Genomic DNA, 15,065 nt, shown 5'->3' with positions numbered 1-15,065 from the left:
TTCGCAGTTTTCATTTTGGCACCAACACTTTTCAATTTGTATACTGAAAACGAACAGCATATCAGTCGCCATGCTGCCGACTGACATCTTTTGGTTACTTCAGAAAATTATGTCTCTGATCAAAGTAATATTTTACTAACAGCTCCTGGTAGTGCTATTTTTAGTTTAAACTTCTGTATGACAAAAAACTGAAACTACTTAGCATGAATTTACTAATATGTACAGTTATTTAGATTAAGTAAGTGCCGTAGTGACAGGTCAATTAAACTGCTGAATACTACAAGAAAAATGTTGTACATTTTATACACATTAATTAATATTAGATATTTTAGGGACATTAATAAAGAATAAAGGCAGAACAACTGGCTTACACGATGGAGAACTACTACATGCACTTGATGGGCTCATACTGGAAATGACAACAGAAGCATATGGACTTTCATTTATTACCAGTATTATGTTTGTACATGACTGCACCTAGTTTGTGATTGTATAAGAAAATTAAAATAAAATAAGATTTAAGAGATACAAACTTTATTCTGTAACACACTAATCACACACTTTAAAGAGTTCCTTTACTGGCTGCTGAAATTCAGCTAACTTCGGACCAGTATGGAATGTTTACTCCCATTGCTAACCTTAGATGCATAACAATACTGTGTCCCATAATGATAAAACAGCCACTGTGAAAATAGAGTTGATTCATGTGCAGTGTTGCGCATATTGGGTGGTGGTATTATTATTATTATTATTATTATTATTATTATTATTACTGAGACAAATGAGTGAAGAGGCTGTACCTGGTCACTCTAGCAGTTCATCATTGACTTTCCTGTCACGTCTGCGAAGCATTAACTCATTACACGTTCATTTCTTTTGCCCTGACTTGGCCCAGCAGTCACTATGCTACGAGCCGACAGAAAGCTTTTGCTCCCAGCGCACTCCACAAATGCGCCATCTTAAAGTGTGCGATTACTAGTTACCAACTTTATACTGTTATGCAGTTAATAACAGATACTAGTCCCAATGGATTTCAAATCATACACTTTGATCTCCCCCCCCCCCCCCCCCCCCCCCCCACCCCTCCTCTCTCTCTCATCTCTTGCTCTTAACATTCTTTCCTGTTCTGACATGATGAAAATACAAATATATTCACATTATGAGCACCTAACCTGGCATTTTCAGTCAAAGAGTTATTCAGTAATGCATTCAAGTAGATATAATTCCATGTAGAAATTAGCTTTATTTGTAATTTAGTTTCCTAATATTTCACTATTCCTCCTTTCTATTGCTTTTTAAACAAACCATTGAAGACAAAAGTTGTAACATCACTATTTATGTAACCAGAAGATGAAACATATAATAAACAGTATTGTATAAAATACTATATTGTACATCATGTTGAAATTCTTAGAACATTTTACTCCAAACCATGACATTCATGAGTAAAGCATAGTACCTTTTGAAGGACCTGCCTCCTTCAGGTGTGTGTGTGTGTGTGTGTGTGTGTGTGTGTGTGTGTGTGTGTGTGAGAGAGAGAGAGAGAGAGAGAGAGAGAGAGAGGAGAGAGAGAGAGAGGGGGGGGGGGGCTGGCAGTAGGCAACCTATGGGTTTGTATATAGCACAATTATATATTTCAGGAGTGTGCTTGTATGTTGTGACTGACTCTCATGGGCTCGTGATCCTCATCTACTATCTACAGTCTATGGTGCATCAACAATCATAAGCTCAACCCTCTGATCTATAAAATAACTGATAGAATGTGATGCAATCAGTTGAACTCCAAAAAAAATTTATCTGGCAGCTGTATTGAATATTACAATAAATACTGTTGTTTTCTCTAGAGTACTGTTTACTTTAAACACAGTAAAGAGTGCCCCATAAGGAATGTGACTTTTGAAACGGCTGCAATATCTGTTCTAGTAAGTTGGCAGCATTGAACTTTGCACAATTTGCTTCTGTTCTCTTTGTAGTTACTATGGGGTGCTTCATGATGCAGCAGCTCATTGCCATTATAAAAACTTATTACACACATGGTGTATATTATGCAGAGACTGTTTGCAAACTACTTCGTGGAATCTTTTGTCAACATAATGCACCGAATGAGTCGACTGTGTTGAGTATGCCTCCTAAATTTGAGAAAATCGGTTCAGTTGAGGACATTAAAACCCCAGGGAATCTTCATGTTAGCCATTCTGTGGAAAATATCACCACCATGCGTAATAATATTGCTGCAAGTGTGGTGAAATCTATTCACTAATGTTCACAACTACTGGACATTCCAAGGTCCAGCATGCAAAGAATTCTGAAAGGAGATCTGCAATTTTCGACTTATAAAATCCAATTGACACAATAACTGAAGACAAATAATCACGTAAAATGCGAAGAATTTGCCCACTGGGTGTTTTTGAAGCAAATAGCACACAAGTTCATCAGGAAAATAATGAAGTGAACTTTCTGTGGAATGGTTTTATGAAAAAGCAAAATTGAAGCATTTGGGGCACAAGAAACTCTTGAGTTGTTATACAAAAGGCATTACATCCACAAGAGTGACTGGGATGTGACATTTGGGCTGGGGGTGTAACTGGTCTGTACTTCTTCAAAGATGGCATCAGAAGTGGATTAAGATTGGATGGCGAATGATACTACAAAATGTTAAAAAGAGTTTTGTGATCTGAGTTGGAGCATGTGAGTGCTGAAGAGGTTTTGTTTCGACAGGATGACACAAACTGTCACACATTGATTACAACCATCAACTTGCTGTGAGAGAGGCTCCCTGGCTAGATGATTTCCCACAACAGTGATGTGAATTGACCACCCAAATCTTGTGATTTAACACCACCTCTTTCTGCTGTGGTATTTGAAATCTCATGTGTAAACCAACATATCACAATCACTTCCAGAACTCAAGGTTGGGATTCAGAAAGTAATTTCAGAACTAGGAGGTGCAAGTATGTCAAAACATTTATGAAATAATTCATCTAAAGAACAAGAGTGTGCCTGCAGAATAGTGGAGGGCATCTAAGTAGTATCATACTGCATACATAATCACAGAAAGCAAACACTGCAATGACAAGCACGTCACTCAACTTTGTTAATAAATTTGTATGGTTTTATGTACTCAAAAGTTGTAATGTTTATGTGACACTTTTCATTCTGCAATTTGAAGCTGTGAATTGTTGAAAGCAGAAAATACAGTGTTGTCTCTGAATTCCAAAAAAACAAATAACTAAAAATATAAAATGCAACTTTATAAATACAAAACTAGAACACTATACTGCAATGGTAAGACCAAAATGTTTATATCCAATTGAATGCTTAACAATGGCCTACTTGACAGAAGAGAGAGAGAGACTGCAAAGACGGATTCTTGCAAAAGTAATGGCTACCACACAAGCAACAGTGCGTTGGGAAATGAGAAGTAACAAGATGCTCTACCAGAATACACACAAAAATATCAACAGTAATGGCAAAGCAAATTTTAGTCTCTTTTTTTGAACACCTCTACTGTATGAATGAGAACAAGCTAACAAAACAAATATATAAATATTTCTAGAAAAATAAATCAACAGAACAGTACTGCAAGCGCGCGCGCACGCCTACACACACACACACACACACACACACACACAGGTGTGTGTGTGTGTGTGTGTGTGTGTGTGTGTGTGTGTGTGTCAAAGCTTGATATATCTTTAGAAACAACAGGAAGACTCAAAATGTTATGACAACAACATCCTCGTCAATTTGATATAATCTGTAGTTAAACGGGAACATACATTTTCACTGAAAATAATGTTCAATAAATTTCAGCACAATAGTAATATCTGACATTACTGTTAATCAAAGAAAAGCATACAAGCAGCACTTACTGTAATCTGGGGTCTGCAGCTGACTCCTGCTTCATTTCCATCCACACATGGTGCAATTTTAAGAGTCAAGTACGTGTTGATATTATCATTGATCTACAAGAGAAAGAAAATATAGCATGTCTTGGGAAACATATTTCAAGTGATGAAAAATGTTGATCATCAGAGACTACTTTATTTGAAATGGGGCAGGTACTTACCTCAGTGTGAACATTAATCAGGCTTAAAAGAGTGTGGGCTACATTTAGTTTTTTGTTGATTTCTGAAAGTGCAAATTCTGTCACATGGTTGAGCTGAGGGTTATATACATCTACACCAGAGGCACCAGTTGTGGTTGAATGACCATCTATGGTCCTCGGTTGGAAAGTGTCATCTGAAAGTCCTCCTTCTTTAGGGGAGCATTCAGACCTGACAACCTAAAAAAAAAAAAAAGCATGGTAAAGCATATTAATGACATTTGTACAGAAATTTCATAAGCCTCTTAAGCACTGCTTTTCATTCAAGTAAAACTACAGTACAAGGTCATCACAATTTTAGCCATTTTTCATCTTTTCAGACGGCCGTTTCAGTGTGCTGAGATGTATTCCTGTTTACTGATGATTAATATGTCATCTCCAGTATAGTGAACTATGGAGCAAATCTACAAAATCGTAACATGTCGTTTCGCTGCTGCTGCCTCTAAGATGCCGACCTTCTTCGCAGGGGGTGCAATTTAGATCAATTACAAAAGGAAAATAGCTGCTAGCATGTAAATTGGATGTCATAAGCTGCTTACAAGGGGTTGGATTCAACTTCTGAATGTGGTCTTATATCTATAAACAGGGAAGGGAATCAATGTAACAAGTTAGTGACGCAAAGAATCTGATTACACAATATGATAAAGTGTGGTGCTCAATATGGATTGATGAACCATTGATAACTCAAGCTGTTTTTCACAAGAGAATGATGATAATTTGACATTAAAGCTTCACACTTGTTATACCTATGGCAAAAACTGAACAAAATATAAATAGCTCATTATAATGAGGCCAATTCACTACCATACTACATGTTACAGAAAAGAATAAATAATCTTGGGATTCATATTGAACAAGCAAGCAAGAATAGAAAACATTGGACAGAGCAGATATGGTTGGCCCAGCATGTGCTGTGACCACAAGTCAAGGTGGGCTGCAATCACAGCTTGGTGTCGTGACACAAATGGAAAGCAACTGCTAGGCAGAAACTTGCAATTTTGTTTGTTGAGGTAATGGAAATGACTGCACTAATGTGATACTTTAACCTACCTTTACAACACAATTGTTGGGTATACACGTGAACAAGGGCTTAGGATACATTCAAAAATGTCCATTATTGCCATCAGTTGATCTGTTCCATCACTCTGAATGTGTTTGAATTTTTATACCTATGTAGTACACACGTATGTGTCTGTTAACATAATAGTGAGACCTATTCATGTTTAGAGACTAATATCTGAGTTTATCATCATAAAATACTCACAGCACAGAGATAAGTGGGGACATACTGTATCGTGCACCCCCATTTAATTTCGCGTGATCCCCGCGAATTTGGAATCCCTCTGGCCGCAAGAGCACATGGAGCGTTACTGTCACCAGTCAAGGGTAGGTTGGAGGAGAAGGTAGTTAAGGGCTGCGTTGACCTAGAGAAGAGGAGAGTGTAGCGCAGGTGGCGAAGAGCACAAGTGAGGCAGCATGTTGTTGTGGCCAAGCACCTGCCGTGGTCTGTTGGCAAAAATGGTGCTTTCGCTCCCTGCAGGTTTGGCGGGGCCGAGTGTTGGTTGAAGCCGTGAACATTACTCATTTAAAGCTACTTCGGCAGGATGCACAGTATTCGGCGTGTCCTCTGCTATTGAAGTTGCAAGCAGTTCGTGTCCATTGTGGTGCCGGGTTGGAGTCCAGTCTGACCTTTGCAAGTATTGGGCGCAGTGGCATCTGCTGGATGATACCCGTGGGTTTCCAACTATGAGTAATCTTCATTACATCCTTCTTTCAGTGCTCTCTAGGCAAGCATTTGTCAATGGGCGCTGAATTTTATGAGAAATCATGGTTAGCATCTGATTAGTGTGCACGTCACTTGGTGTCACGTGGTGGCTATTTTGACTTCTTATCCTGGTTGGCCATTGTTATATATATAAATGTGTTTTGCCTGGTACTACTTGAGTTGAGTTCTGTCAGTGTGTGTGGGCTTGTGGTTGTTACTATACCAATCTAAGGGTATAGAATGCAGATGTAATTCTTCTGATTTACGAATTGTACTTTATAGTCAGTATTTCTGAGGCATGTCTACAGTTACCTATCCCGAGTTCAAGCTGTTTACTAAATTGTTTGCCTCCACAAAAAAAAAAAGAAGAATTTTATGCCTAACGTCCCCCCCATGAAACATGGACCTTGCCGTTAGTGGGGAGGCTTGTGTGCCTCAACGATACAGATAGCCGTACCATAGGCAGGGTATCTGTTGAGAGGCCAGACAAACGTGTGGTTCCTGAAGAGGGGCGGCAGCCTTTTCAGTAGTTGCAGGGGCAACAGTCTGGATGTTTGACTGATCTGGTCTTGTAACACTAACCAAAACAGCCTTGCTGTGGTGGTACTGCGAACGGCTGAAAGCAAGGGGAAAATACAGCTGTAATTTTTCTCGAGGGCATGCAGCTTTACTGTATGGTTAAATGATGATAGCGTCCTCTTGGGTAAAATATTCCGGAGGTAAAATAGTTCATTTGGATCTCCAGGTGGGGACTACTCAAGAGGACGTCGTTATCAGGAGAAAGAAAACTGGTGTTCTATGGATCGGAGCGCGGAATGTCAGATCCCTTAATCAGGCAGGTAGGTTAGAAAATTTAAGAAGAGAAATGGATAGGTTAAAGTTAGATACAGTGGGAATTAGCGAAGTTCGGTGGCAGGAGGAACAAGACTTTTGGTCAGGTGAATACAGGGTTATAAATACAAAATCAAACAGGGGTAATGCAGGAGTAGGTTTAAGAATGAATAAAGAAGTTGGAGTGCAGGTAAGCTACTACAAACAGCATAGTGAACGCATTATTGTGGCCAAGATAGACACGAAGCCCATGTCTACAACAGTAGTGCAAGTTTGTATGCCAACTAGCTCTGCATATGACAAAGAAATGTATGATGAGATAAAAGAAATTATTCAGGTAGTGAAGGGAGACGAAAATTTAATAGTCATGGGTGACTGGAATTCGATTGTAGGAAAAGGAAGAGAAGGAAAAGTAGTAGGTGAATATGGAATGGGGATAAGGAATGAAAGAGGAAGTCATCTGGTAGAATTTTGCACAGAGCATAACTTAACCATAGCTAACACTTGGTTCAAGAATCATAAAAGAAGATTGTGTACATGGAAGAAGCCTGGAGACACTAAAAGGTTTCAGATAGATTATATAATGGTAAGACAGAGATTTAGGAACCAGGTTTTAAATTGTAAGACATTTCCAGGGGCAGATGTGGACTCTGACCACAATCTATTGGTTATGAACTGTAGATTAAAACTGAAGAAACTGCAAAAAGGTGGGAATTTAAGGAGATGAGACCTGGATAAACTGAAAGAACCAGAGCTTGTAGAGAGTTTCAGAGAGAGCATAAGGGAACAATTGAGAGGAATGGGGGGAAAGAAATACAGTAGAAGAAGAACGGGTAGCTCTGAGGGATGGGGTAGTGAAGGCAGCAGAGGGTCAAGTAGGTAAAAAGACGAGGGCTAGTAGAAATCCTTGGGTAATAGAAGAAATATTGAATTTAAGTGATGAAAGGAGAAATTATAAAAACAACGTAAATGAAGCAGACAAAAAGAAATACAAATGTCTCAAAAATAAGATCGACAGGAAGTGCAAAATGGCTAAGCAAGGATGGCTAGAGGCTTATCTCACGAAGGGTAAGATAGATACTGCCTACAGGAAAATTAAAGAGACCTTTGGAGTAAAGAGAACCACTTGTATGAATATCAAGAGCTCACATGGAAACCCAGTCCTAAGCAAAGAAGGGAAAGCAGAAAGGTGGAAGGAGTATATAGAGGGTCTATACAAGGGTGATGTACTTGAGGACATTATTATGGAAATGGACGAGGATGTAGATGAAGATGAAATGGGAGATACGATACTGCGTGAAGAGTTTGACAGAGCACTGAAAGACCCGAGTTGAAACAAGGCCCCGGGAGTAGACAACATTCCATTGGAACTACTAACGGCCCTGGGAGAGCCTGTCCTGACAAAACTCTACCATCTGGTGAGCAAAATGTATGAGACAGGCAAAATACCCTCAGACTTCAAGAAGAATATAATAATTCCAATCCCAAAGACAGCAGGTGTTGACAGATGTGAAAATTACCGAACTATCAGTTTAGTAAGTCACAGCTGCAAAATACTAATGCGAATTCTTTACAGACGAATGGAAAAACTGGTAGAAGCCGACCTCGGGGAAGATCAGTTTGGATTCTGTAGAAATGCTGGAACACGTGAGGCAATAGTGACCTTACAACTTATCTTAGACAATAGATTAAGAAAAGGCAAACCTACATTTCTAGCATTTGTAGACTTAGAGAAAGCTTTTGACAATGTTGATTAGAATACTCTCTTTCAAATTCTAAAGGTGGCAGGGGTAAAATGTGGTGCTTCAGAAGAATGCTGAAGACTCGATGGGTAGATAACATAACTAATGACGAGGTGTTGAATAGAATTGGGGAGAAGAGGAGTTTGTGACACAACTTGACAAGAAGAAGGGACCGGTTGGTAGGACATGTTCTGAGGCATCAAGGGATCAGCAATGTAGCATTGGAGGGCAGCGTGGAGGGTAAAAATCAGAGGGAGACTAAGAGATGAATACACTAAGCAGATTCAGAAGGATATAGGTTGCATTAAGTTCTGGGAGATGAAGAAGCTTGCACAGGATAGAGTGGCATGGAGAGCTGCATCAAACCAGTCTCACGACTGTAGACCACAACAACAGCAACATGCCTACTGTTCGTACTTTCCTGCGTTTGTAGTATGTTTAATTTTTGCTAAATAATTAATGAGTTGTCTCTGTGTTACAGGATAGGTGATTGTATCTCTTGCTAAGTGTGGTCTAGTTAAAGATGCCTATGTACCATGACTGAAATTTTTAATGAAGGTTTCCAGTACTGTGGTAATGGCAAACTGCCGTCCTATGTTAGTAGAGACGGAGGAATTATTGCTACTGGCACTACCTCTGACACCGCCTATACCATCATAAATTTGTAGCATATTTGTCAGTCATTTTGGCTACTTTGAAGACAATGGCATCTTGATATTTACTGGCAATAGCTGATGGTTGAAATTTTTTACATATTCATTTGATCATATGTTTTGCTGTTTGTAATGCAAATGTATTTTTACTTCATTTAATATTCTTTACTAAAAGGAAGTGATTTTATGCTGTTGCCATTTTGAAGTGTTTGCTACCAGTTGTGTTATTGAAATTTAGTCTTTTCAGTTCTAGAGGCAATTTGTTGTTGTTATTCTTGGATTTTTGCTTTTTAAAAATAAATTCATCAGTGATTTTAGAAACGTTAATAAATTCATTATGGCTCAGTACCTTTCCACACAACACCAGCTCCCTACTGCATTTCATTCTAGCCACTATAACGTATACTACTCGGGAACAACATTGTACTGCAATGTTATCCATTCATTTGAACATAAAATGTATTATAAAAAATTTTATTTAAAAAAAACTAGAGATTGAACTTGCTATGTAATTGTTACACAACATTACATAGAGCTTACAGACATGAGAGCCAACTGCTTATACAAACATTAACTGTTAGACCCATCTAAAATGCTTATATACTAATTGCTATACTTACATAAAATTCATAATCCAACTAAAATATAAAAGTTTTGCCCAGTGTATAAAGCACACAGTCAGTAACACTAAAGATTCGGCTTATTAAATACTAAAACATGATACTGACACACACATCACAAATTAATAAAAATTGCAGCCATCAAAAAATAAGCCGTGTGAAAGTAGTGCTACTGGTTGTAGTTACCTGTAACTTCAATAAGTACTGCTGCAATACGAAAACTATTTTATCACTATTGAAGACATGTTTATAGGGAAGAGAGCTCTACCTACTACCATGTAATATTAAAATCCTATATTTTCCACAATCTCAACAGCAAATGCACAACTTTTATAGTGATTATTGTGTATGTGTGATAAACAACAAATGATTTAGTGTTTAAAGTTTTAGTTTATGGCATGATGTAGTTTACTTTGTTGAAAGTATGCAGAAGACTGGTTGCGTAGACAGCTATATGGATCTGATGATTGCATTTTTTGAACAAAAGTGGCAATATTTATAAAAATAGTGTAAATGAGAGAGGGTAAAATAAACAAAAAATTACAATATTTTATCCCAAATGGTAACTTCAGCAAGTAAAAAAAAATATCTTATTTAGACAGATTGTTAACACATACCTGAACTCTAAGTGAATTATCAACAAATGAGCGATGAAGATGTACAGTACAAAGAGAAAGTGGCATAACCAAGTCTTTGAGACAGTCTGCATTTGGTGCCTTATTTTCTTCACACAATGACGTTCCAACAACAAGTTTCAAGTGATACATCACACCATCCATAATCTGTAACAATTTTTTGAATGAAATGTCTTGTCCTATTATAGGAACATGGCAAGAAGGTGTATGCAAAAGGTCTAACACAAAAAAATTACCTGCTTCTTTGCATCCACTACCTCCACAACAACACGCTTCAGATTGTCCTCATCAATGGCATCGAGTGTTTCAACTGCAGTAGCTGCTAAGTCATTTACCAACTGCTCCTCTCCTGGACCTATATCTTTAAGACCTCCAATGAAACCAGAAACCCCTCGTCTTTTCATACGGGCATTCTGCCCCGTTTGGTAGTACTCTTCTGAGTCTGAAAGATAGCCTCCCATATCCCACCCAAGGAAGGGAATATCCTCCATGTAGTCAGCTGAGTAGCCATGGGCATAGTTATAAGGAGTATCATCTGCAGACACTGTTGCCAAATCATCAAAAGAACCAAACTGGGGCCTATCATCATCCTTGTAATGAGTCAGCACTTTTTCATTTTTGGAAATACTGACTGAAAAAGGGTTTGCAACAATGTCATTAGATGGATAATTGTCATCTATTCTGGTGCAGTTATTAAATGTAATCTCCCTCTGTTTCTGAAGTCCTGGTTTCTCAAATATTTCAATGTAGCAAGTGTTGGGATCACTTTTATAATTGATTGCACACAAGTTCCTGTCCACGTTAGTTTCCTTCAAACATTCTGTCTCACCAACATCAAGGAGCAACATGTACATAATTCCATTCACAACCTGCAATTAGAACAAAAAACAGAATCAAATGACCTGAAAATGTGTCATTTTTCACAGTAACAGCACTTCTCAAAGAACGTGTAAAATGAACTAAGAATTAATAATATTATGAGATGGAAAGTTGCTTTCACCATATAGCGGAGATGCTACGTTGCAGATAGGCACACAAAAATATTTTCACACTTAAAGCTTTCGGCATGATGAGGAAGCGAAGAATTTTTCAACATTGCAACATTATAATATTACCGATGAATATAAGTTTTTTGGTAACAAATATGGTTCTGTAATTATTAATAAAATTGTAACATACATGTATAGGGTTAATGTTAGGATTGAAAGACTAAATCTTGACAACAAAGCTAATAAGAAGATATTTGAAAATCAGGGTGCATTGGAGAAAGTGTGTATAGCATGTAGTAATAAAATGGGTGCTTTTGATTTGAATCCGCAGAAGGCATCTGGTGTACCTTGGCGTAAATATATAAGAAGGAATAGGTTTAAGTTTGTAACGTATTCTAAGCCAGAACAAAGTGCAGATATAACGAATGTCAAGTCGTGGACAGATCTTGAAAAGGAGTGTAAAGTTAAAAATAGGTTGTTTCGAGGTACAAATCCATTTTATATTGGACTACAGATTGCTGGTGATGAACCCGAGAGAAACGATAATGTACAGAGTGAAGTTAAATATGTAACATTTATTGTAAGAAATAGAGTGTATATATGACATTTTGTAAGAGGAAAGGTAAAGTAACTTTCTGAATAAAAGTATTTGTTTACAGCTAATGTCTGCGTTGGAGTTTTTTTATGCCAACTGGGAACATATTCGTAATTACCCGGACGACCTAAGCCTCGCCTTGTTCCTAATAGTCAGCAGAGGGTTGATGAACTTGCTATTACATTTTGTGGCAACAAGATTAATTATTCTGCAGCTGTTTTAGTGTTGGAAGAACTATGGTATTATAAGCCTAATTTGGGTGATTTAGTGCGTCGGTTTAGGGACGCTTATAGAGAATATGTATTTATGCCAAACGGTATAAGATGTGCAAACAGGTACTTTGATTTTAGGCAAGGTTGTTATAGGCCATTGTGGTACAATGGCCGAAAATGTGAAAATCTTTTTCCTGTGTCTACCTGCGACTCAGCATCTCTGCTACATGGTGAATAGCAACTTTCCTTCTCATAATATTGTTACATTCCATCCTGGATCTTCCATTGTTTGAACTAAGAATTAAACACTATGTGATTAAGCACAACAAGGAAACAAAAATACTGTATTCTAATAAACTGCTTACGTTCCGAAGGTGAAATCTATAGTGCTGCTGAAAGAAACATTTAAAGGTAGCAAATACTATTCCTAGACTTCAGGTCTTGTAAGTTCCTTCTACAAGGGGGGAACAGGGTTTGGTTGGGGAAGGTTGGTAAGGAGGGGAAGGACTCACGTACCCTACTTTGAAAGGGACCACCTGTTATGAGGTTAATGGGAGACAAAAACGGAAAAAGGTGTTATAGCATGGGAGGAAAGAGTACATCAGTGAGTACTGTGCCAGCTTCAGTTCATAGTAGATGGAAAGGACACAAAGAGAAGAAATGTGGATTACAGGGGAAGTGAAACAAAACATTGAATGAATACTGCAATTCAGAATTGAGAGGAAACCAGAAAAAGAGGGGGGGGGGGGGCAAATAAAAAGGAGATGACTGGGAGGAAGACAAACAATAAAGAGAGAGAAGCAGAGGAGGGGAGGCAAATAAGAAAAAGACAGAGAGAAAGAGAGAGGGAATGAAGAAGAAATGCAAGTGTGCAAGTGGGAAGGGGGGGGGGGGGGTGGAGAGAGATTGAGAATGGAGATTATAAGGGTTGTGTGATATGGGATATGTTGGTGAGCAAGTTCCCATCTTCAGAATTTGGAGAAAATAAACTGGGTGGGAGCACTCAAATGGCCTTTGCCCTCTAGAAGGCTCTATCATGTCCCTTAGGTCTTAAAAACTCAATTTCTGAATTTGAATTATTTACATTACAAGCATGAACTTCAGATAATCACACACAATTCTAAGGCCTTAAATTAAGAACAAGTGGTATGTAACTGAAATTAGGCACTTTTACTCTTGAGCAGAGCACACAAAGAACTGGAAATGTGTAACAAGTTAAAAACGGTGTACCAGATGAGGCCTCAACCTGGACACTCAACTCTCAGAGACTTATGACTGTCATTTCTACATAGTTCACAAAACAACTTGAAGCTTCAAAAATGCTAGTCATTCACTTTCTTGTTACACTCACTAAAGGAACAAGGTGGAAAAATTATTTCCAGTACAAGGATCTCTCCTATTTTGTTCTTCTATGTTCTGCAATAAGATAGGCGTCTCCTCTTCATAGATTCCCACCTAAGCTCACAGGCCATTTCTGTAACACACTGCTTCCATGTCTTCAATTAATTTGAGCTAGCAGGGATCCTGAACACTTGAACAGTACTCAAGAAAGAGTAATGTATATGCTCTGCACTCAGTATCCTTTACAGGTGAGCCACACTTCCCCAGAATTCTTCCAATGAGCCATAGTCTACCACTGCCTTCCCCACAGCTATCCTTATGTGTTCATTCCATTTTTGAGTGTTCTGCAATGTTACACTAAGATATTCAATCAAAGTGAGTGAATTAAGAAGCATACAATCAATATTGTATTGAAACATAGCAAATCCACATTAATTTACATTTATCCACATTTACGGCTATCTACCATTTATTACATCAAATATATTCTATATAATTGAGGGCCTAGTGCTAGAGGATGCTATTTCCATCTGTGGCAAAATATAACAGAAACAAAGATTTTACTAGAGGGTTTTTCGTCCGAAAAATGTTATAGTGTTTCACAACTGCTTTTAGTTCAGTTTGTCCTCCACATATTGTAGATAATTGGAAAATATAACAAACTGAAATGAGTTTTTATTGACTCACAGTTTTCAAAACAAATTTGATTTTTAAGTAAGTGAATCAGTATTACAAACATTGGAAAATCCAGGATGGAATTAACAATATTCTGAGAAGGAAAGTTGCTACTCACCATATAACAGAGATGCTGAGTTGCAGATAGGCACAACAAAAAGATTTTCACATTTAAAGCTTTTGGCCAATGGCCTTTGTCAACAATAGACACATATAATACGCACACACACATATGCACCAGTGTGACTTCAGTTGCCTGAGACTGTAGTAGTCTGTGAGAGTTGCATTTGCGTGTGTGTGTGTGCGCGCATGCGTATATGTGTCTATTGTCAACAAAGGCCATAGGCCGAAAGCTTTAAGTGTGAAAATCTTTTTGTTGTGCCTATCTGCGACTCAGTATCTCTGCTATATGGTGAGTAGCAACTTTCCTTCTCATAATATTGAATCGGTATTACAAACGAATAATTTCAAAGTATAGTCATAAAAGCATTTACAAAGTTTTTAAAATAAAGGGTATACTACGAGAAATGGTTGATACTGAGGGGTACGACAGGAATGATCATACAAAGCAAAGAAGTCTAATTAACATGGGCTGTAAAATACATACCTTCAGAACTACGAGAACTACTACATTTTTGATACTGTGAAACAAATCTCTTCCACTGCCAATCTTTGCTTTCCATACTGTGAGAAGTGGTAGTATGGACCAAAATGAGAAAAAATTCCCAGTAAACATGGGCTCTATAGTGCATACCTTAATGGCTATGAGTATTTGTTAATCTTCGCTAGTGTTAAATGCATCTCTTCTACTAAACAAGTGCTCATAGCTTTTAAGGTATGCATTTTTGAACCCATGTTTCCTAGAAAATTCCCAAATTATGGACAGAAAAGGGCTTGCAGTAGAA

At 38.0% G+C, this 15,065-nt stretch overlaps 1 protein-coding gene across 2 annotated transcripts in view; it reads right to left on the bottom strand.

Annotated features, from left to right (window-relative positions):
• The window catches only part of LOC126480990 (uncharacterized), a 251,807-nt gene that overhangs the window by 208,158 nt on the left and 28,584 nt on the right, over window positions 1–15,065 (bottom strand). For both annotated transcript variants that reach the window (XM_050104429.1, XM_050104428.1), the window contains exons 6-9: window positions 10,585–11,217; window positions 10,331–10,495; window positions 4,067–4,282; window positions 3,870–3,962 (exon numbers count right to left, since the gene is read on the bottom strand). In XM_050104429.1, the coding sequence (XP_049960386.1) occupies window positions 3,870–3,962; window positions 4,067–4,282; window positions 10,331–10,495; window positions 10,585–11,217 (1,107 nt within the window). The remainder of the gene's footprint in view (window positions 1–3,869; window positions 3,963–4,066; window positions 4,283–10,330; window positions 10,496–10,584; window positions 11,218–15,065) is intronic.

This window comes from Schistocerca serialis, chromosome 5 (genome assembly GCF_023864345.2).
Source record: "Schistocerca serialis cubense isolate TAMUIC-IGC-003099 chromosome 5, iqSchSeri2.2, whole genome shotgun sequence".
In the NCBI taxonomy this organism is placed as follows: domain Eukaryota; kingdom Metazoa; phylum Arthropoda; class Insecta; order Orthoptera; family Acrididae; genus Schistocerca; species Schistocerca serialis.
The sequence above is the reverse complement of the archived record's forward strand: the minus strand, read 5'-3'. Positions and strand labels throughout refer to the sequence as shown.